Source organism: Enhydra lutris, unplaced genomic scaffold (genome assembly GCF_002288905.1).
Source record: "Enhydra lutris kenyoni isolate GAN:26980312 unplaced genomic scaffold, ASM228890v2 scaffoldscaffold12, whole genome shotgun sequence".
NCBI lineage: Eukaryota > Metazoa > Chordata > Mammalia > Carnivora > Mustelidae > Enhydra > Enhydra lutris.
The window spans coordinates 61,244,398-61,269,012 of NW_019154096.1; the positions used below are offsets into that span (position 1 = coordinate 61,244,398).

At 42.4% G+C, this 24,615-nt stretch overlaps 1 protein-coding gene across 2 annotated transcripts in view; it reads left to right on the forward strand.

Moving 5' to 3' along the window:
• The window catches only part of LOC111144825 (MAX interactor 1, dimerization protein), a 79,964-nt gene that overhangs the window by 6,172 nt on the left and 49,177 nt on the right, over nucleotides 1-24,615 (forward strand). Inside the window, exons 1-2 of one of the 2 annotated variants that reach the window (XM_022499331.1) lie at nucleotides 10,755-10,847; nucleotides 12,191-12,323. In XM_022499331.1, coding sequence (XP_022355039.1) covers nucleotides 10,775-10,847; nucleotides 12,191-12,323 — 206 coding nt within the window. In that variant the 5' untranslated portion in view covers nucleotides 10,755-10,774. Of the gene's footprint in view, nucleotides 1-10,754; nucleotides 10,848-12,190; nucleotides 12,324-24,615 lie in introns of those variants that run through there. The other variant, XM_022499330.1, reaches the window with a different exon arrangement.

Here is a 24,615-nt window from a genome sequence, read left to right on the forward strand (position 1 = left end):
AACCGCGTTGCATAATATAGGTACCGGCCACCATTTTTGAGCACCGACTATATACCGAGTATGGGGCTAAATGTGCATTATCTCCTCCAATCTTCACAACAACCCCATGATACGTGCAATTTTATTACCCCATTTTATGGAGGGGGTAACCAAGGTGCAGGGATGTTGGGTAACTTGCCCAAAGGTCATATGGTTTAGTAAGTGGCAGAGCTGAGTTTCGAACCTAGGCTTCTGATTCCAGAATGAGCCTGCCCTCTTAAGCCCATATGCATGTACACATTTACCAGCCAAGGAATGAAGTCCAGAGACGTAAAATGACTTGCTCAAGGTCACCCAGCAGCCCAAAGCAGAGCTGGTATTTGAAGCACTCTGTTGATTGTTCAAGGTCTTCCTGTACATACCCTGCTTAGAAAAGGCTTAGAAGTGAGGCCGAGGACAGAAGAGCCAACCAGAGAGGATTTTGTTTTGTTTTGTTTTGTTTTGTTTTGTTTTTTGTTTTTCAGACTTGTTCAACTCTCCTGGCCCTAACTCAAGTTTAGGCTCCTAGGAAACACCACCCCCTCCTGCTGCCTTTCCCAAGTCTGTCCTCTGGGCATATCAGAGGACTTGGGCTGTTGCTATGGTACTGGGGCCAACAGCAGGTTCATCAAAAGCCGGGTCTTTTGCCTTTTAAAAAAAAGCCTGGCCCTGCAGAAACGAATTGGCCACAAAGATTTGCATCAGTCATTGTGGCTTATTCTGTTGTAGGTCCCCCCTGCCTCCTTACCCCATCCCCTCCTCCCTACCACCACCACTTTCTATAAATACAGTTGGATAAATATTGATTTAAACTGGGTTTCTGGAGGAGAAGCACATGGCTGCCCTGGCCTGGTCTTCGCTTAGATACCACCAGTATGCCAGGCCTGACCCACCTAACCCCCCGACAGCTCTGTCTTCCAAATGACCCGTTTAGGGAAGGTGAGTTGTGGTTTTGTGGCTTTTGAGTTGAGAGAGAGAGAGAGAGAGAGAGAGAGAGAGAAAGAGAGAGACAGAGGAGAAAAGGAGTAAAAAAGCAACAACCCAGCAAGAAATAGGAATCTTCTTGCGGAAGGAAGAAAGCAGTTTTCAGCAGGCAGGAATCCGGGGTGGGAGGTACATACTGCATTCTGGCCTGCTGAACCATTCTCTTGCCTTTCCCATTCTTCCTTCCACTCCATGTTGGGGTTTGTTTTTATTATTATATTATTTTTTTAAAGATTTTATTTATTTATTTGACAGACGGAGATCACAGTAGGCAGAGAGGCAGGCAGAGAGAGAGAGAGAGGGAAGCAGGCTCTCTGCTGAGCAGAGAGCCCGATGTGGGGCTCGAACCCAGGACCCTGAGATCATGACCTGAGCTGAAGGCAGAGGCTTAACCCACTGAGCCACCCAGGTGCCCCTGGGGTTTGTTTTTAAAGGAGGCAGGTGGTAAGATAGAGTGTCAGGGCTAGAAGGAGCCCCAGCGGTCATAGCATCCATCACCCTCACTGTAGAGATGGGAGGCTGAGGCCCAGAGAGGGACAGTGGCTTTCCCAAGATGACACAGCAGAGGCAGAACCAGACTCTTCTGGGCCTCTTGCCTGGTGGTGAGACTGGATTACAAGCAGAGCCCCAAACGGGGCTTTTGTTTTACAGGTCAGGTGCTTATAAAGTCAGCAGTTCTCAAACCTGGTTTACTGATCCTAGGGTGTGTCCAGTTATTGCAAAGGTCATTGCAACATTCTCAATAGTCTTTCAAAATGAAGCTAATTTGAATTTGCCATTTAGAAAAAAATATTTTCTTTTACATGGGGGCTGGAGGAAGCAGGAGGAGCCCAAAGGCAGGGACAGTGACAGGATGGTTACCCAAGCCTTATCTGAGAAGGAGAAATAAAAGTCTTCCCAAAGGGGCCTCCTCTGGGAATGGTGGGTGGAGGAGCTCTGGGCTCACACTGGAGAGAGGCTTCCATTCCAGAGGGACCGACACCTGCTCTCTGGCTCTTCTGCTACTAAGGGGAAGTAATTGTCTCTGATATCATTGTCCCTGAGTGGCCTGGCTGGAGGTGTGAAAGCGTCAACAGCTGACTTGATCTCTCTGGCCAAAGATAATGGGAATTTGCCACCACCCTCCAGAGCGTGAGGCTTCTTCTTTGCTTCCTCATCTTGGCCGAGTTGGGTTAGGCCACTTGCTTGTGAAACATTTTGAAAGTTCAGGTGACCCTTGCTTTGAGCAATACATCTCCAGGAAATATACGTAAATAGGAACCCTTTTTAAAAAAAAAAAAAAAAACTTAGATTGGAGAACCTCTCTTTAAAAGGCCCTTGCGGCAAATCGTTTTATAATCTGCGGAACTAGGTTGCTTGTCAGGAATTCTCCCTACATTTGTTCTGTGAATTTCTTCATTCATTCATTCATTCATTCAACCAACGAATATTTAAAGAGCACATACTGCTGCTTTATGTCAGGCACTGCTGTGCTAGTTCAGCCCTCATGCGTGGAGTGTATACTCTATTCCAGTGCTAGGTTTTAGAAATTCACTTGTCTTAAAGTGAGCCCCAACAATGTAGCATTGCATCTGACTTGGACTTTGTGTCTTTGGTTCTAGCCATTATTGCAGATGGGACAAAAATTTATCTAAGGTTTCCTTAAAGGAATAGTCCCTCTCCCCTCCCTGCACCCCCTACCCTCACCCTGTGTTTAAAATCTTTTGTGTTTAGTCTTTGTCTTTGTACTTTTTACAGATCTGACTTTTTTTCCCCCCTGCCTGAGCTTAGGAAACTAAGTACCCTGTAAGCAGCCTTGTAAATAAACACATTCCACTCTCAGTTCTTTACAGATTGAGGCATTCTGTACTTGGAGGATTGTCCATAACTAGTGTTCCTACCAAGCCCACTCTCCCATATAACAAACATGCCCTTGGCCACATACCTCTTATATCCAACTCCAGCATCTGCTAAGGAAATTTAAACACCGCAAAATTAGAAAGATAAACATAGTGTCCTGGGGGAGATTGGGAAATTCAGACTAAAGCCAATAAAAAGGGATTTGGATTACCTACTGTTTGAGATATTTTACTCTTGTGTCTTTATGGCCATTAGCAAGAATACTTGAATAAAGATGATTTGGGACAATTTTGATACTGTTGTATTAAAATGGGGCATGCCCAGGGCTGCTCTCTTTGTGGCCGTGGGTGGCAGGTGGGAGCTGGGGTGGCCTCTGTTTTTCTTTCTGCAGGGGTCCAGAGCTACCCTATGGCATCCCTGTGTTAATCTCCCTCTTCCTCCACCACACCCAACCTCCCATACCATATTTCTTGACTCCTAAGACTCTGAGTGCCTTGCATGCAACTTTCTTTCATTCTTTCTACCAGCTGTAAAATTTAGCTCAATTCAACAGATAATTACTTAAAACCTGCCAGGAGACAAGCCCAGTGCTTGGTGCTTTCAGAGGGCAGACGGCATGGTCTCTAGTTCCAGCTCATATTCCAGCACAAATGATAGACAAATAGAGACCAATAAATAATTCTTGCCTGTCTCCTAGGAGTCTGATAACCTGTCCCCAAGGGGACTGCTGACAAGTGCAATGTTGTCTCTGTTTTCCAAAGGCATAGCGATAATAACCCCCTTTACTGAGCAGTTACTATGCACCAGCACAATGCTAAGTGCTCTGTATTAAACCCTCACAACCATCCAATAGGAGGGTGCTAGAATTATCCTGATTCATAAATGAGGAAAGCCTCAGCCTTGGCAAGGCTAAGTTTCCCAAAGCCACATGCTAACACAGAGTGGAGCTGAGGCTCAAACCTAGGTTTTTCTTTCTTTTTTTTCTTAGGAGAAGTTGGGCCTCAAGGGGCAAGAGGCAAGAGATGGAATCTGGAATGTTTGAAGTCCAAGCTGAGGGTTCCCCTTGAGGAATGCCTCCCTGGAGTGATTTCCTTTACTTCCCACTCATCCTAGGGCAGAGAGAAGGCTGCTGAAACCTTCCAGGGCTCCTTGGGTACTGACACTAGAGTCAGATTTTCTGAAGGGCAGTAGTCCTAGGGTGTTGCTCCTTGCATGTGTAGTACTGCCTTGCCCAGCACCCACTGGGGAACTCACCCAACCAGTAGGGCTCCTGTGGCTCTGCACACTAGGTTGTCAGGGATGTGAATCCACACCCTATCAGGCTGTACTAGGTTTGCTGAAGGTGTTCGAGCTTGTAGGGCAACTGGTCTGGCCCTGCTTGGAGCCAAGGTCTTCTGCCAGAGAAGCTGGGGTGGGCGGGGGCGGGGGAGAAGCACGTGTGAGTGGCAGAGATGAGCTGTAGACCCTGGCTGCCACCGTGACCGCGTGGGCCAGCTGGTTCCGGTCAAGCGGCATAGGTCCAACCTCTTCCTCTCCTCAGTGGAGATCGAGGAAACAAGAGTGATCTTAAATATAACTGGGTTCATGTCGCGGACTTCTTTCAAACCTTTCAATAGTTTCTTTCCTATCTCACCCTTACTGTTGAGAGCAAGTATGGTCTCCTAAGATGGGCAGCCTTGGCCTCTGCTGGGAGCTTGTTGGAAAGGGGACTCCCAGGCCCCGCCTCAGACCTGCTGAATCTGAATCTGTATTTCACCACGATTTCCAGGTGATTTGGGTCCTCGTTAAAGTTTGAGAAAGCTGGCCTGGACAGCCCTTGTGACTGCCCTGGTCTTTCTGTCCACCCAAAGCCATCCTGCATTTAGTATTTATCCTTTATCCTACATATCACAATTTACCATGAGTTTGCTTGCTTGTCATCAGTGTGCCGGGCTAGAATACAACACCGTGAGCCCCGGGTCCGTTGACTGGTTTCATTCATGATTCTATCTTCAGCATCTAGCTTAGTGCCCAACACAGAACAGATGCTTAAGGAATAGCTATTGAATGAAGGATGAGTTCTCTCTCTTTAACCTTCTGACCTAGTGTTTCTCAACAGGGGAGCTACTGGTGAGACAGTTGTTCTTATGTGGATTACTCCAGAATACTGCAGGATGTAACATCCTTGGTTCCTACTCACTAAATGACAGCAGACCCTCACAGTCATTGTGACACTCAAGAAAGACTCTCCTACTTATTTCCAAAGCCTCCCAGGGGATGGTATTACCCTTGGTTGAGACCTAACCAGTTTTGTTTGGTTGGTCTGATTAAACATACCTTGATGTATGCTGTGGGGTTCCAGACTTAGAAAATCTACGTTTGAATCTGGTCATTACCTGTGTAACCTTGGGCACATCTCTTAACCTTTCTGGACCTCATCTGCAAAACAGGGAGTCTCAGAGGTGTGCAGAGGAGCCCATGAGCTGACTGTACGAGCAGCACTGTGTACGTAGTTGGCTGGCATGACGTGGAAGCTGGTACACAAAGGGAGGCATATTGTTCCAAGCTTTCTGGGGAATCCCAGAATCCTAGAATCAGAATGCTGTGGCTGGAAGAGATGGCAAGATCACGCTCATCTTTAAGCAGGCAAGGAAGGGCCTGGTGTTTTTATCCTAAATGGTGCATCTCAGGCAGAGAACTCAGCCCTAAGGCAGCAGGCTGGGTGTGTGACTTAACAGTGTCCAGGGCCTGGCAGGACCTAAGAGTGACCGCCCCAAGTTTCTGCTGCCTGGAAGGGAGTGGTGATGCCAGTGGATGGGGGCAGGGCAGCTCTAGCCAGGCTCCTGGTTGGGGAGGGAGGGTTACCCAGGACTGTGGCAAGAATGTGGGGCATCCTCTTACCAGCAGGGAAGGCCTCTGGCAATCTTTTTTGATTTTTTTTTTTTTTAAGGTTTTAAAATCAAGTTGCATCTACCTTTGAAAGTAGAGATCATTGGATCCAAAGGCTGATACATGCAACAAAAGATGTGAATAGTATATTATTGCTTTTGAATATAGATGCAAACATTCTAAGGAAAATACTAATTCATGGAATGAGCAATGTTTCGAAAGAATAACATACCATGGCTGAGTAGGCTATATGCCAGGGATGGCTGAAAGTCACAAAATCTACCAGTATAAATGATTATAACCACAAATTAAAGGAGAATAATAAGGGACTAGAGCAACAAATGATGAAATGTCATTTGAAAAAAGTATTCAGGATGCATTCCCGATGAAGGAAACCATTTCCATACAAGAAAGATTATTGAGGTTAGGCCCATGGCTTGTGGTCATCACCAGCAAGGGGGGTGATTCCAAGGCCACCCTTTCCTTAGAGAAGAATGAACCTTAAGCCGAAAACAAAAGCAGGCTTTTAGGATGTAACTTGATATTTAAAGGTTTGGGGCTCACGAATTTAAAAAATCAGAAGACTTATTCTAATTAATTAATTGATTTATATGTCACAAATCAACCAGAAAAAGACTTAGGGAGATGGGTAGAGAGCCCAGGACGAGAGTCTGTGGGCCTGAATCCTAATCCTTGCTTGGTGGCTTTGATAGACAGCAGCTGTGTGGCCTTTTGGTCAGTTACGATATCTCTCTGACCCTCAGTTTTCTCATCTGAAAAATGGAAAATGGAGACTGGATTGAGAAAGAAGCCTAATGATGTAAACGTCTATGAACTAAACCATGAAATGTTATGGGGGGGGGCATTAACTTGGCACGTCCCTAGCAAAGTCCTTTTCCGAAATCCGGAAGATCGTATCAGTTGCACCCCCAAGAGGGATGGGTGCTCCGGGGGCAGCAGGTATCTTAGATGTGCCTATGAACTGAGCCCTGCAATGCAGATTTCTTCTTGGATCCAAGTTAATGCAAAAAAGAAGCGAAAGGACATTCGAGAAATTAACACATCCATTATAATCACCGAAATAGGCTGCTGTAATAAGGGCCATTTAATAAAATTGTAAGAAGCCCTTTTCTAAGGGGGAAGAGATAGGCCAGGATGGAAGTCAAGTGCAGCTGTTTGAGCCTCTGCCAGTGGCCTGATCTCACCAGAAAACTGAAGTTAAAAAACAACAAACTTCCAGATTCAGCAGTCTCAGATGAACACTGCCTCCCCCTGCCTGTTGCTCCCGCCCCCACGTCCTTTCTCTCCCTGTCTCCCCAGCTCAGGCACCTGGGTGGCTCGGTGCTTTTCCGAGTGGTGGGGATGTCAGCCCGAAGCCCTGGCGACTGGAGCCCTGGGAGGCGGCAGCTACCTCTCGGGTTTAGCATTACGTCATCCTTTCTAGACCCAAATTTATCTCAGCTGCACGCAGACCCGCAGCTCTGAGCTGCCGCTGACTTGAGGAGAGCTTACGCATGAAGTTAGGCAAGGCTGACTCACTGGGCAGAAGGAAAGGTTTTCTGCTGCTCTTCACGTTTTTGGGCCCTGAGGGGGAAGGAGGTTGTGTTGTCGTTTTGGGGTGGAGGATGGAAAAAGACGTAAAACTGTTAAGGCTCTCATTTAGGAGCTCAGGACTCACCCTTCCTCCATCTTCAGCCTTCATTGCTTGAAACCCCCCCATCCTTACAGATAATGGCAGAAAACAGTGCCCTGCACACCAAACATTTTGCACTTTCAGGGAAGTTCCCTTAAGCACCAGGTGTTACCAGTACAGTGACTTTGGACTTGTAACTTAACCTGACGGCCCCTTCCCCGCTTTCCATCTCTCCTGTCTGCAGAAAAGATGTAATACAGACCAGTTTCCATTGTTCGTGAACCTGCAATAAGTCCTTTGGAAATCTGCATGGAGTAAACTGACAGAAAGGACCCCTAAGAATGGAGAGCTTTGCCTCCTTGCTCCAGGAGGCAGCTCATCCCCATCTGGGCTGTGTTTGTTAGAGGCCTGGGGGCTTCAGGGGGACTTTTTCCATTTTCAAATAAGGCTCCCCTGAGAGAGATACTTTAGGGAGAGGACAGGACCAGGGATTGTGGGTAAGATTCCAGGTTCTTTGGTTCTTCTCTCAGTTTCCCCATCTGCGTTTGTAGGACAAACTGGATTCATTTGAATAAAAGAAAGGCCACAGCTGCCTCTGGGTTCCTCCAGGCTGGGACTGGCGCTGAGGGATGGTTTATGAAGAGTATTCCTTTCCTGAGGCTAGAGCCCCAAGCTTTGTGCTGTGGGAGGCCATTGTGGCCAATGCCAAAGCAAGAATTCTAGGAGTCAGCCAGAGCAGGGAGAAGGAAATGGCACCTTCAGTTGCTATTGGAAAAGAATGACTTCCTGTATATAAATCTGCCCTTAACACTGCCCACTGCCCTCCATCACCATTACCTCTGCTATTCTTCAACATAGGCAGGTGGGCCTTTTTGGTGACTCTCACCCTACTTCCCATTTCCTCCTCTCCCTCTTGGCCGTGGCTCTAAAACAAGGGCTGTTTAATTCATCTGGAGGTCAACTGTGAAAGGTCAGGCACGTGCACTGAGCATCATGCTTTCTCTTAATAACCTGCTAGAGCATATGATCTATGGATTTAAACCCATGTGTATTTTCAGTTGGTACTTTTCTTTTTTTTTTCTTTTTTGATTGCATGTCACATGGTTTATCTCCCACTGGGGAGACTTTTATTTGTCATGAATCTACCTCTTTTAAATTCCTGCAGTAGCACTTAGCAGTTTGGGATCTAAAGCTTAAGGAGTTTACAAGTAGTAGAAACTAACTTTCAACCTAGTAATTTCTGCCCTTAACTAACAGGTCTTAGCAGATAGCTATTTTCTTTTAAATAATTCCATTCTTCGCTTTGCCCCGTATGTCCCTTGTTGAGAGTAGTTGTTACCGGTATCTAATGGGAAACCCCAGATCTGAAGTGATCTATCCAACAACAGAAAAAGGAAGGTCCCTATTTTAAAGTCTTTACAAAAAAAAATTGACTCTCCTGTGAACAGCTTGGGAACACCTCTCATTTTGGGTCTCCCTGCATTTGATGGGACATCTATTTGGTTCTTAAATGTGGTGCCAAATGTAATATTTAAAAGGGCTGGCATAATTTTGCAGTTTTTGACTTCATTGGAAATTGAAAAGAAGAAGAAGAGTGAAAGGAGAGAGAGAGGGCATTAAAATGCAGCATGAATCTCATGACATTTTTGAGAGTAAGATTTTCATTCTGACATGGTATTTTCTGCAGTAGCCACTGGAATGACCATAGGGAAGGGGAAATTCTCCCCTCACCAAGAGCTTCCTGTTGTTTTGGATGTCCACCAGCAGGTTAAAATAATCAGGGTGGGAAAACGTTATGGATGTTTATACAATTCCCAGCTTGCTCCTAGAGCATTCAGCAGTTATGACCCTCTTGCCCTTCCTCTCCCTAGACCAGTGGTTCTCAACTGGGAGTGACTTTGTGCCCCAGGGGGACATTTCGCAGCGTTTGGAGACGTTTTTGGTTGGTAGTGTGCTACTGGCATCTAGTGGGTAGAGGCCAGGAATGCTGCTGGACATCCCACAAAGCACAAGTCCGCCTCCCCCCGCCCCGCCACGAATTATTTGCCCGAAATGTCAATAATGTAGAAGTTGAGAAGCTCTGGTCTAGACTTTGAGGGCTTGTTACATGGAGGACTTGGAAAGAGAACGGCAGAGAAGATAGCCTTTGGCAATCCTTTAATGTGGTCCCTGCTCTCTTTAGCCACTGCTTTCAGTTCCCTCTCTATGGAGGAGAACAAGAGAGGAAACAGTTGTTATAGCTTCCATTAACTGAGTGGCATGTACTAAATGCTGGAATTTTTTCATTTAATCTTCACAATAAGCCCTATTGCCCATAGACTCCTTGAGAATAGGATCTATGTCTGTTTCTCTCATTACTGTACACATTATGTCCAGTACAGTGCTTGACACATGGCAGACCCTCAATGTTCGGATAAATGGAGTAACTATATCTATTTTATACATGAGGAAATGAGGCTTGGAGAGTCCAGACAGGAGTATAAGTAGAAGAGTCAGGATTTGAACTGAACCCTTCGTGACTTCAAATCACTTACCCACTGAATCATGTCCTTCACTTGCAGTAGTAGAAAGGATTTCTAGCCTCTCAAGCCACTAGTGAGGGCCTGAGGCAAAATAAGTTTTTAAACATACAATTAAAAAAAAAAAACAAAAAAACAACACCATGAAAAACTGAACTACCTCTATGTGGAAACCAGGGTGGAAGAAGGGCCTCATGGCAACTTTCTCTGGAACTGGAGGGATCATCCCCTGTTTCTGAACAGTGATCTTGGCTTTTCAAATGCTTATGTGTGCACCAGCTGAACAGCACATTTTGTGATGCGGCAACTGAGGCATGTAAGTTACATGGAAAAGCAGTAGTAGATAGAGGACTAGAACATGGCATTTCAGATAAAGAATGCTCCAGGTCCTGGGCACCCGTCGGAAGTCACTGGGAAAAGAGCTTTCCGGAAACTGGCTCAAATTCTTCCTTCCCAGAAGTAAAGCCCAGAAAACTTCGTCTTTACACTCTAGCGACAGAAGTCGAACGGGACTACATTTCCCAGCTGCCATTGCGGAATTCGGCAAGGCGCAGGCCCACTGAAGTGGTGTGTGTACTACCACTCCCGATGTGCAGTGGGAGGCGCGGGACTACATTTCCCAGGAGGCAGAGGAAGGGGCGGGACGGGGGGCGGGCCTCGGTGCTGCGCCCGCCCCTCCCCCGTGCTCGCGCGGAGAGGTAAACAAACCGCGCGCGGGCTGCCGGCGGCGGCGGCGGCGGCGGGCGCGGCGGGGGCGACAAGGGCGGCGGAGAGCGCGCCGATCCGTGGCCGGGCTGGCCCGCCCGCCCGCCGCACATGTACCCGGGCGGCACCGGCCTGTATCCGCCTGCGGCGCCTCCTGTCGGCCGGGGAAGGGAGCGCGTAGAGGTCCCGGTCGCCACCAGCGGTGCCCATGGAGAGGGTGCGGATGATCAACGTGCAGCGCCTGCTTGAGGCGGCCGAGTTTTTGGAGCGCCGGGACCGAGGTAACGGCTGGGCGCCGCCGCCTCCGCCTCCGCCACGCCTGAGCCCGCGCACTCCTTCTCCACGCGGGGAGTGCGGTGTGGCGTGTGAGGGGAGGGAGGGTGCGTGTGTATTGGGGGGGATGTGAGAAGGGGTGCGCGTGTGAGGAGAGGGGTACGTGCGTGAGCAGGGGAGGCAGGGGTGCGTGCGCGAAGGGTGCGTGTGTAAGAGGTGCGTGCATGAGCAGTGTGTGTGAGGGGAGGTTCGCGTGCGAGCAGGGGTGTGTGAGGGGAGGGAGGGTGCGTGTGTGAGGAGCGGTGCGCGTGCGACAGGTGCGTGCGTGAGGAGGGGTGCGCGTGTGCAGGGAGGCGGGGGTGTGTGTGAGGAGGGGAGCGTGTGTGAGGGGGGTGCGTGGTAAGGGTGTGAGGAGGGGTGTGCGCGTGAGGGGAGAGAGGGCGGGGAGGGGTGCGGGAGGTGGTGGGAACCCGGAGCCTGCGAGGGGAGGGGTGCGGGAGAGGCTGCGCGAGCCTGCTTGTGCGGGGAGGACTGGGGGACGAGGTAGGGGGGAGGGACGGGGATCTGGGGGCAGAGGGGAGGTGGGGAGGTGGGCCAGAGCAGAGGGAGGGAGTGTGTTGAGAGTGGGCGCCAGCCCGAGGACTTGGGAGGTTGGAGGGAAGAAAGAGCCGAAAGAAGTGGGAGGCGGCGGCGCAGGTAGGGGTGGAGGAGGCGAGGCTGGGAGCGGAGCAGGGAATGCCTGCTGAGGAGCCCCTGGGGAGGAGGGTGCGCGCATGTGGGGAGGAGACGTCTGAGAAACAGGTAGGAGGAGACGGGACCCTATTTAGGGACTGGGACTGGAAAAGATGTAAAGAGACTGGGGAGTGAAGAGTGGGAACTCTGGAAATTATGGTGTCAAGGGAGAAAATGTCCTCTGAGACGAGGCAGTTGAATGGTTTGAAATACGTGAAAACGGTGCGCTTAGTGAGAGACCCAGAATGGGGAGAGTTAAAGGGGGATTTTGAGGCAGGTGAAATAATTGAGGTGGATGGTAACTAGTCTCAGAAATTAGTGTGTTTCAGTTAAGAATTCTTGGAGAAAAGGATTTTTGGAAAGGGTGGAGAGATTACTTGGTTTAGAGGAAGTATTTGTACACCTTTCAGGTGATGGGTTGGGTCTGTATATAATGTTACAGGATAAATGTCCTCACAAGGACGGAGAATTTTATCTTCCAACCAGAAAGTGGAAAATTTTTACCTCCTTTTCTTCTGCTGTTTTCAGCAACATGTTACTGCAAGGACTTCAGATCTGTGGATCCGTGGATTTGAGTACATTCCTGTTCTCATATCTTTTTCTCTTGCTGTCTCTGTAGAGTGTGAACATGGCTATGCCTCAACGTTCCCCTCCATGCCGAGCCCGCGACTGCAGCATTCAAAGCCCCCAAGGAGACTGAGCCGCGCACAGAAACACAGCAACGGGAGCAGCAACACCAGCACTGCCAACAGGTAGCAAGCTGGGGAGGTTTAGAAAGGGCACCTGGAGGGAGGGAGCACACACTCAGGCAGAAGCTCCGGTCCTACGGACCTCAGTTCTTTAACACCAAGTCTGGAGCAACACTGAATAGTCAAATGAGTTCCTTTACCACCATCCCTGGAGATTTGGCCCTTTTAAACTAATACAGTCTAGATACCATAACCTGAGTTTGTGGGGAAGGGCAGGAGTAGAATCCAAAGGAAAACCAAAGAGTTCTTGCTGGGTTTATTAAGTGGAGACGTCTGTGACTGAGAGGGACAATAAAGTGAAACCTGACATGTGTCCATGCATGCAACCACATGCTAAAAGTAATCTTAGTCCAGCTTTAAACTTGGATGATCCAAGAAGAATTTTTAAATGCCAGAAATAGCTCAGGCAGGATATAAAGCAGAATCAAGGGTTTTGTTGAGGGAATAAAAATATTTGGTTGAAGTAGAAAGTTAGTGGGCCTGGTCTGTTTGTTGTTTAAGGGTGAAAGGGAAGACCATGCTATGAAAGTTGTGTCTCTTATTTGATAAGACAGAGTTGGTAAGGGAGATGTTAAAGAAAAAAACAAAACAAAACAGAAAAAGAATGAAGATGCTTATTTTTCAGTCCAAAGGGTTCCCTAGGAAATGCTTGTCTGGATGTACTCAGACATAGTTGACTTCCATTTTTTGAAGACTTTTGGTAGTGCCTGGCTGTCTTTTCAGTGTTTTGCCCCAGAAGGCCAGGGAATTCGAGTGATTCAACTCATAGGAAGTTTTCAAAAGGCCACCTTAAAACTAATAGACGCTGTTTTTTCCATTTATAAGAGGAATTAAATGAGACCTCTTCTCCTGATTCCCCAAAGCTTTGTCTAGAGAATGTAAGAATTTATTTTGGAGAAACACAGAACAATCTCTGGGAAACTAAGGTTGCCTGATGAGTATGGGGAACTCCAGACAGGTAGTTAGGTAGTCACTTGGGGAAGTAGGTTGGGAAAAGAGGAGGAATTGGAGCTCTTACTAATAGATGCAGGAAACTTGAGGCTCCTGTAGATAATAATTAGAGCTGGAAAGGTTGGATTTTCCCACTCTGCATTTTTGACATTGCTGAGGCGAAACTAGGATTCACTCTTCCCTCTTTGACTCATCTTTAAAGCTGTGAGTTTCCTTTTTTGGCTTTTTCAGTAGGACTATTCTGTGTTTTTTAAACTTAATTTTTAAAATTATAAAAATAGCTATAAGCTTAATATGCTGTATTTATTTATTTAAAGATTTTATTTATTTATTTGACAGAGAGAGAGAGACAGCGTGAGAGGGAACACAAGCAGGGGCACTAGGAGAGGGAAAGCAGGCTTCCCACCAAGCAGGGAGCCCCACGTGGGGCTCGATTCCAGGATGCTGGGACCATGACCTGAGCCGAAGGCAGATGCCTAATGACTGAGCCACCCAGGCACCCCTTACTATGCTGTATTTATGTTTATGTGTGGGTCTAGAGGGTTTTTCTATGATATGATAGGTTTGGAATGAAAATATGTAATATGATACATAGCATTTATACAAATAAATTTCAATTTTCTTGTTCTTCACTGTTTCTATTAGGATCTATATTTCAAGAATTCAAATTCAATCCATGTATAGATTAAAAAAGGTTTAAAAAAAATTTTTTTTAATTTAGAGACATGCAGAGAGTATCAGGAAACCAGACCTGGGTTTTGTCATGCTACAAATATTTACTGAGTATTTCCTCTTTTGTAGAAATCAGGTAAATGATCTTATTACATTTTCTCTTCATCCCTCTTCTCATCTATAAAATGAAGGGATGGGCTACATTAATTTACCAAGGTCCCTTTCTCCCCTGAAGTTCTGTGACACTGATTTATTGACAGTTCTAGAGATCAGTTACAATATTAGTTATTCAGTATACCACTCCATCATTGCAGAGGCAACCTCATTACTAACAATTCAAGGATTATAGATGCATAAATAAGATATACATTTCTAGATTTTACCAGTTACATTATAGGTCATTAATAAGTCTTTGTCATCTGTTGACTTAAACTTTGCTTAGCTTGGGGTTTTGACTAAGTGGTGTTTCTGTTTCGTGGTAGGGTTCCTGTTAGGATTCTACTATTGTGTATGGGACCACAGTGCTAATTATTGTATGTTTTAGCATAGCATATCAGAAAATTTGTAAAACTACAGGCATGCCATGTTCTTACAGTACCCATGGGAAAATAATTACGTATACATTGGACCACCCAAGGCTAAGGAAGATAATTTTTCATAGGAATATAAGTAGTAAGAAGGAAAGAAAAAGAGAGAGAAAGAAATAGATTTTAGAATATACTAAGGTCCCCCCATGTGTGGGGTTTAGACTGGGGCCTATAGATGAGAATTAGTATGTTAAAGTGAAACACTAGAAATTATTTTTCCTTACCTTTTGTTAAAACTTCTGCTTCATGGGATAGAGGAGCCAAGGATCAAATTCCAATGCAGGGATATGTGAGAAATGGGGTTGTTAGTCCATTTGAAGGAGACTTTATGGGCTTCTGATAACTTGAGGCCTATTACTGGATTTAGTAGACATTTTATTACATTGGTTACATATAGCAGAAAGAAAGAAGACTTGTAAAAATTTTCCATTTACTGGTCTTCTGAAACAAAGAAGGTAATAGAATTATGGCATATCTGTCTTATTTTCCTGATCAAAAAGGTACTTTTGTGGAAGTTGCTGTTACTAGTATGCATCTTGGACATTGATATCTTGTTTGTCATGACATTTGTTTCCCTGACGTCGTAGCATCTTTCAGATATAATGTTGGCTTTTCCCCCCTAATATTCTCAGGTATAATATGATCTTCCTGATAGAAAATGTTGTTTTTTAAGTTTATGCTGAATGTTAGCTCCTAATATTATGTTTAGAAATCTTATTTTTACAGAAGTACAAAGGAGAGAAAATAAGTGATATAATGTGATGTTACAAGCATGTACCTTGAAAATCCCAGTAATTTTATCATTTGGTATCCTTCTAACTGACAGCTCAGAAGTGGGACCTGTAGTATTTAATTATTTTTTAAATACCTGGTTGAATTTACTGTGGTCTTGGTCATGGCCTTCTGGCACATTTCCTAAAAATCACCCTTCCTAAGATGTTACTGCTGTTAGAAAACCTGGGTGCGTTGCTCTCTGGCTCATTGAGGAGCCTCACATAAGTTCAAATTCCCAGTTTTTTACTGTTTGGTCTCACAACTGAAAAATTTCAAGATCTGTCATCTTTAAAACTCTACTAACACTACTCTGCCTGGCTTCATTGTAACACTGATTTTCTCCTAAATATTTCTTGAATCTGCTGTCTTTTCCCTAATCTTCATTACTTCCCTCCTAATGAGATACCATCTATCTCTCACCTGGAGACCTGTTATAACCTCCTAACTGGTATCCATGCAACAACGCCTGGCCCATATACAATTCTGACGCATTATATTGGCTAGCTTTCTTTCTTCCTTCAATACACCATGTTTCTTCCTACTTCAAGGTCTTTGCACATACTCTGTTCTTTCCCCTTTGCCAAGTAAGTTGTCCTTATCTAATAACACTCTTACTTCAACTCAGTCATAACTTCTTCAGGGAAGCCTTTTCTCATCAGGCAAAGTAGATTAGGTGTTCACATGATGGCACCCCTACTTTTCCTTCATGGTGTTTATCATAGTTTGTAGAAATGCAGTTCTCTGATTGATAAATTCATGTCTCATTCATTGGGCTAAAAACTCCATGAAGGCGGAAGTTGAATCTCTTCTGCTTAAGGATCCATCCCCAGTGTCTATCACAATGCCTTGCACATCGTAGGTGTTTCTTAAAAAACGGAAGGTTTTCAAACTCCAGGTAGATTGCCCTCTGTGGAACTGCATTTCTCTTTTGTGCTGTATGGAAGGAGACATTATGCAACTCCTGCTTTGGCAAACTCTGATTACATTGTATTCTTCTTCTTCTTCTTTTTTTTTTTTTTAAGATTCTATTTATTTATTTGACAGAGATCACAAGTAGGCAGAGAGGCAGGCAGAGAGAGAGAGGAAGCAGGCTCCCTGCTGAGCAGAGAGCCCGATGATGCCGATGCCGGGGCTCCATCCCAGGATCCTGGGATCATGACCTGAGCAGAAGGCAGAGGCTTTAACTCACTGAGCCACCCAGGCGCCCCTGATTACATTGTATTCTAAAGAATGTTAATGATAATATATTTGGAAAGGAAGATAATATGTAGTATTTGAAGAATAAAAATCTCTAACTGCCAGTTCTTTTAAATGGGTATTACAGTATATTATAGTATAGTATATAAGTATATTATAGTAGACTATAGAATGCTGCAGTTAATTTTAAAAAACACTCACTGTCATCCAGTCATGAAATTAAAATATTAAAACCTACCTGCTCTGCCAGAACCATAAGTCTGTCAAATATTGGCAATAAATGTTGGTATGAGCCTATGACACTTAGTAATTGAGTTGTTTTAAGGTGATGTAGAAGGTAATAGTAAGTACCAATTTATGTTTGAATTTTAAGTTGACGAAAAATTTAATTTATTTGGTATCCTTTGGCTATTAAAGAATCTCACAAGAGCAGCCACATTTCAATTCCTTTGGCTAGGATTGAGGACATTAGAAAACAAAACAGCTTTTCCTTTTGCTTATAAAGCTTTAGTTTAACTATTCTTAAACTACAGAATCATGAAATGTTTTAGTCTTAGAGGGAATGATTGTATTGTTGTATTTTCAGCTTTAAAGCCTTTTTGGTTGTCTCTTGTAGAGGATTTTTTTTCCAGTAGCAGTAATTTGAAATTTGTTATATCTTCTGTTTTTAATCTTAAATACGTACCTGTTAGTTCACTGAATAGTTGAATGAAACCCTTTTTTTTTTTTTTTTTAAAGATTTTATTTATTTATTTGACAGGGATCACAAGTAGGCAGAGAGGCAGGCAGAGAGAGAGGGGGAAGCAGGCTCCCTGCTGAACAGAGAGCCCAATGCGGGACTCGATCCCAGGACCCTGGATCATGACCTGAGCTGAAAGCAGAGGCTTTAACCCACTGAGCCACCCAGGCACCCCGAAACATTTTTTTAATTGTGAAATTTCTCTTTACTATTCTATGCTTTTCAAATTTTCTATATAAAGAAATAGTTTCTGAGTCTCTGTCGAATCGATAACTCCTAGAGTATCAGGACAAAAGTAGAGATTAGTAACAGTTAAACTTTTTGTGATGTTAGTATTGTTCTTCAGTATTTTCAAATGTTGAGTGATTAACACCTCCTGTGTGATGTTTTCTGTGATATTCTGTCTTCCCTTAAAACTGTTTAAATGAAAAATTCTTAAGAATTATTTATATACCTCACTAAACAAACTCAGACTTTCCATTAAATGCTTCATGGAAGCATAAGTTTGCTGTGCAGAGTTTCTAAAGGACATATTCCCTTATGGAAGTATGTTTCAAGGAGATTTGACGATCATGCCTTGTAAGTCAGTAGGACAGCTGCTTCTGTTCCTGTTTGATTAGTGGCCTTTTCCCAGAATATTGAATACATGATGTGGAAGATCGCAAATTATAAAAAGGGAATTCAGGATTTCATTTGGTGTAGTTCTCTGCTTTATGAAGGTAAGATATTATCACTCATTTTATGATTAAAACTCATGTGGCCCAGAGATAGTAAGAGATACTTATTTAGCTCTAGGTGGTGGTTGCTTTAATATCAAGCTGGATTTTCAGCAGAATATGCATCATTCTAACCAGAAGACACTATTGACCTGAAGAAAGCTTTTTCTTCTAGATTTCTCCTTACAAAGGAAACAGCATTGCTTTCTTTTGGATATAGGATGATTCTTTGTCACTTCTTAAGTAAAGATAGTTTTCCAGATACTAATTTAATCACAGAGCTTTGATGGTATCATTTGACAAAATGTATTTCCAGATCCTATTTGTGGTTGATAATGCTGATGTAATTAATATAAGCATACATATTTTTTGTTAGATTGTTTTTATTTTTCATTTTGGCTTTTTACATTTTAAAATATTGGCAGCTTTTCCTCCCCCTGCATATGTATATAGGAGTGTGTGTGTGTGTGAGAGAGCAAGAGTGTGTGTGTATGTGTGCACCATCTTCATTACCATTTAATGAAGAAAACACATGTTGTCAAGTAAACATATAAATGTATTATTTCAAACTGTGATGAGTTTAATGTAGGAATAGATGATCCTATGAGGAGTATAACAGGGAGGACCTGATTAAGTCTGATAGATGAAGGAAGGCATCTCAAAAGTGGAACCTCGTATAAAGCAGGGGTAAAGAGGTTTTTATGTTCATACACATCTGTTAAATCATTTTTAATTATAGCAGGATATTCTGTTTCATGGGTATATGATAATTTGTTAAGCCAGTCACCCATTGATTTAAGTTCTTTTTAGATTTTTTTTCATTTAAAATAGGGCTATTCAGAACATGTTTTTGCAGATAGCTTTGTGCATTTGTCTACCTAGATCCTTAGGATAAACATGAAGAATTAGAATTCTTGGGTCAAAGGGTAGGATCCATCTTCAATAATAGTAAAAATAGTAACACCTTGCATTTAATGTACTACTTGTCTATAAAGCCCTTTGATGTACGTTGTTACCTCCTTTGAATTTCAGAACAGTTCTGTTAAATGTAAAATGAAAATATTTTCCTTACTTTTTTTGTTGAGGAAACTGGACTGGCAAGCAAGGTAACTTGCAAAAATAGAATTAGGAAATAAGACAGATCTCTGGGATTTGTTTCTCTGGGATCAGCAAACAGCCCTTGGCAAGAATTTACTTAAAAAGTAAGACTTCGTGACCGTAACCTGAAATCTATGTGTTAGCACTCTCCTTTTCTGCTCTGCCTGAAATGCGTCGTCTGCATCTGCCGCTTTAAGGCTTTCCCACCAGTGCTTTTTCAACTTTTGCAATTTGCTTCCTTTTTCACTAGTTACTGAAACTGCTTTCTTAAAGGTAATTAGTAACCAAATTTACTGAACTTATACAATGTACACAGAACATGCCTCCCTATGATACAGGAGCTTATGGTGCTTTTGGAAAAATATGTATATAATAAAATGATAAATTATACAAATCAGTAAGATGTTATAAACATGGCTATTTTATTTGTCAGATGATAGTATACAGATTAAATTATTTAAATTTATAGAAGATTATTACAGTAGGTTATTATAGAAATGTTGCAGATTCACAGTATATACTTATTCATTAACTTTGACATGGATTCTAGGAGACATAGGGATTCCATACCTTAGTATAAGTGAAATTCTTTATGTTTTATCTAAGTAACTAATTTCTTATAAGAAAAAATATTTGGGGGGTGCCTGGGTGGCTCAGTGGGTTAAAAGCCTCTGCCTTCAGCTCAGGTCATGGTCCCAGGGTCCTGGAATCGAGCCCTGCATCCGGCTCTCTGGTCGGCAGAGAGCCTCCTTCTCCCTCTCTTTCTCTGTTTGCCTCTCTGCCTTCTTGTGATCTCTCTCTGTCAAATAAACAAATAAAAAATCTTAAAAAAAAATATTTGGTTTGGTGGACAATTTTGTTATTAATGTTACTATATACATTTCAGGGGAAAAGTGTGGGTTTTCTTTTTATTTAGCTTTATGATGTTAGATAAAAAGATTTCTGTGTGGTATTGATTTCCTTACATTTCTTTATTATGGAAAATATTTTCGATAGTCTTTTGAAAACACTATGTAAACACCATTTGTGGAGGCCATATGATGAGAGCTTTGAAGCCATTGCAATGGGCATTTTTAAATTATAGAAGGACATAATTTTATTTTATTTATTCATTTTTTTTAAAGATTTTATTTATTTATTTGACAGACAGAGATCACAAGTAGGCAGAGAAGCAGGCAGAGAGAGAGGAGGAAGCAGGCTCCCTGCTGAGCAGAGAGCCCAATGCGGGGCTCGATCCCAGGATCCTGGGATCATGACCTGAGCTGAAGGCAGAGGCTTTAACCCACTGAGCCACCCAGGCGCCCCTATTTATTCACTTTTAAAGATTTTCTTTATTTATTCATGAGAAACAGAGAGTCAGAGGCAAAGGGAGAAACAGGCTACCCATGGAGCAGGGAACCTGATGCAAGACTCGATCCTAGGACCCTGGGATCAGGACCTGAGCCAAAGGCAGGCACATAACTGACTGAACCACTCAGATGCCCAAAGAGTGTAATTTTAGTCTCAGTCAACGTATTTTGATAAAACAACTGATTTTCCTTTATTCTTATTTTGATTAATTAGACAGGGACAATTAGGATTCTCTTCAAGGAACTGTAAATAACCTTTTTATGCAATAAGAAACTAGAGGGTAAAATGTAGTAAGTTCGTCTTGGTATTAGAAGAAATGTAAATTTTGAGGTTTTTAATTTTGATTACCATCATCTTGTGTGGGAGTATGTATCTTCAACATAAACAACAGAAAAAAAGTGATCTTCATATTTCACAAAAACTCTGGACAATATATTTTTGTTACTACTGAATCTGCTAGGATTGCTTTCTGTAGTCTTTGCTGGTAACAGTCAATGCACAGAAGTTACAATTTAAAATTCAGACTTCTAGGGGCACCTGGGTGGCTCAGTGGGTTAAGCCTCTGCCTTCGGCTCTAGGTCATGATCTCAGGGTTCTGGGATCGAGCCCCGAATTGGGCTCTCTGCTCGGCAGGGAGCCTGCTTCCTCCTCTCTCTCTCTCTGCCTGCCTCTCTGCCTACTGTGATCTCTCTCTGTCAAATAAATAAAGTCTAAAAAAATAAAATAAAATAAAATAAAATTCAGACTTCTAGCTTGGATAGAAAACAAACAGACTGCTTTGTATGAAGTTGATCTTGGGGTGTTTAATATCATTATTCTCATTGTCAGTTTATTTATGCTTACTGGAGACAAAGGTATGTTCGTGTTTTTAACATTGAAGTTGAAGCCTATATTAGAATAGCTGAGTAACGTGTTTCTTTTATACTTTAAACATTTAAGTATCAGTAGGAATTTAATATTAACTTATTAAGTATGAGTATGTGTTTCATATTGTTGGCCATTTCCATAAATGTGGTAAATAACTTGGATGTTAATGGTAGAGTGTAATAAGCGTGAGGTACTGTCCTGTGAAATGAGGGTGTCCTATTCTGCATGTTCACATGAAGGAATTTTTGGGGTGATGGAAGTTTCCTAAAACTGGATCGTGGTAAAGGTTATGCAACTGTATAAATTTACTGAAGTTCATTGAACTGTACCCTTAAAATGGGTGAATTTTATTTTATTTTTTAAAAAAGATTTTATTTATTTATTTGACAGAGATCACAGGCAGGCAGAGAGACAGGCAGAGAGAGAGGTGGAAGCAGGCTCCCTGCTGAGCAGAGAGCAGGATGCCTGGGCCCATCCCAGGACCCAGGGATCACGACAGAGGTTTTAACCCACTGAGCCACCCAGGCGCCCCAGGGTGAATTTTATAGTATGCAAATTATACCTCAGTAAAATTGTTTTAAAAAAATTGCCTGTTGCTGTTTATTGCAGTAAGATAAGAAGAGTCTTGAACGTGTGATGGATGCTTAAAAGAACTAAAGGTGGAATGAATGAATATTAGACAATGAGGCCTTCAGAACTTGAAAAGAACCATTATGGGGTTAGGAGTAGGGAGTGTAGCTGGTTGGAAAAAGATCCCCCCTCCATTCTGCAGCTACCAAAGCAAGGAGATTCAGCTACCCTGGCAGCCTCTCCTCCCTTACTTCCTTTGAGAATCTGTTTTCTGTGTGATGTACTTGCCTTAGACAGTAAGATTCTTTGAAATACATGTGTAACATCTCTGTGCGTCTGCTTCTAGTACTATAGGGAAGAGTGGGACATATTAAGAATAAAACTTGGGATCTTTAAAAAAAAATGGGCTTTATATTTATATAATTAATGCTGTTAATTATGGTACCATTCATTTATTTTCCCTCCAGCGTACCTAATGAATATTTAAAAAGCTACTGTCTTTTTTTTTTTTTTTAAGATTTTTATTTATTTGACAGAGATCACAAGTAGGCAGAGAGGCCGGCAGAGAGAAGGGGGAAAGCAGGCTCCCTGCTGAGCACAGAGCCCGATGCTCCATCCCAGGACCCTGAGATCGTGACCTGAGAGGAAGGCAGAGGCTTAACCCACTGAGCCACCCAGGCACCCCTGAATATTTATTTCATGCCTGACCCTATCCTAAAATATCAAATTATAATTTGGAAGTCAAGAGATTTAGGAAATCACTGATACTTCCGCATTTTTAAAGGTTTTTAGAATGTTGCTCTGTGTTATCATGTATTACGTGTTATCAAAATTAAATGTCCTGTTTTAACCTTTGGAAGTATGCTTAAGAGCAATAATTTTAATTTTCAAAATTCTGGTTTTTAACATTATTCTCTCACCTAAAAAGTGATGATTTCATGAGTAATGTGTAACTTTAGTATGTATTAGATGCTTCTTAGTTTCTGGCACTACTAAGAATAGAAAGTGAAGTAGTTATTTTTTATTTTAAATTCTTAACATTTCAAAAAAAAGTAGGAGATGTATATAGTTGTAAGACTCCGCTAATACTAAATGACTTATAAAGAAGATTAACATTCCTCTGCCTCATCTTTCCCCTTCCAGTTTCTACTTCCTAGAGGCTACCACTTCAGTGATTTCACAGTTCATTGGCTGTTTGCTCTCTTACTTCTTTTCCTTTTTTCTCCTTTTCTCTTTTCTTTTCTTTCTAAGTTTTTACTTATTTAAGTAATCTCTGCACCTAACATGAGGCTTGACCTCATGACCCTGAGATCAAGAGTTGCAAGCTTTTCCAGCTGAGCCAGCCAGGTGCCCCTCCTTACTTATTTCTAAATAAGAAGCTTATTCTGAGAGTCATTGGGTGGCTTAGTCAGTTAAGCATCTGACTTTTAATCTCTACTCCGGTCATGATCTCAGGGTCATGAGATCAAGCTCATGTCAGGCTCTGTGCTTAGTGTAGGGTCTGCTTGAAATTCTCCCTCTGCCCCTCCCCTGCTCTATTTCTTTCTCTCCAAATAAATAAAATCTTTTAAAAAAATTTTTTGAAATAAGCTTATTCTGCTTATTATCTGATTTCCTGTTATGTTATTGATTTCCTGTTATGGAAGATGAAGACTTGACTGTATTCTTCACTAACAGCAGATAAATTGTATGCTGGAAATGAAAATTTTTTTCAAGTACACATAAATATAGATATTTCCCAAAGGAATGAGATTTTTAAATTATATTTTTTCTGGTAATTTATATTATTAGTCTCGCACAATAAAGAATTGACATTTTATTCTCATTTTTTTGAGTACTTTATGGTACAGTAGATTATTGCCTCAATTTCTGGATAAGTTTTATTACTTTTTTAAAATTTTATTTTTTTTTTAAGATTTTATTTATTTATTTATTTGACAGACAGAGATCACAAGTAGGCAGAGAGGCAGGCAGAGAGAGAGAGGAGGAAGCAGGCTCCCCACTGAGCAGAGAGCCCAATGCGAGGCTCGATCTCAGGACCTTGGGATCATGACCTGAGCTGAAGGCAGAGGCTTTAACCCACTGAGCCACCCAGGCGCCCTGAGTTTTATTACTTTTTTGAAAAATAAGTTTTATTTGGATATAATTTCCATACAATAAAATTCCCCAGTTTTTAGTGTATAATTCAGTGACTTGACATATGTATACAGTCATGCAGCCTCCAGCAAAATTATAATAAAGAGCATGTTTATCAACTCAAAACATTACTTCGTGCCTCTCTGCAGTCAGTTTTCTATCTCTGCCTCTTGGACCTGGCAACTTCTCACACGTTTTCTGTCACTGCAGTTTTGCCATTTCTAGAGTTTCATGTAAGTGGAATCATGTATATACTCTTTTTGTGTCAAACTCTTTTCACTTAGCATAGTGTTTTTTGAGATTCAGTTTTTCTGTTTCAGTAGTTCATATTTTTATATTGCTGAGTAATAATTTAATAATTTTTAATTTAATAATTTAATTTAATTTAATAATTTTATATTGCTGAGTAATAACTTAATAATAATAATAATAATTACTCAGCAATGTTTTATATTGCTGAGTAATAATCCATTGTATGGATCTACCACAGTTTGTCTATCCATTCACCAGTTGATAGACATTCAGGTTGCATATAGTTTTTAGCTGTTATAAGTAAAGATTCCATGTACTTCCATGGACAGGTCTTTTGTGGATGTATGTTTTCATTTTTCTTAGATAAATACCTAGGAATGGAATTT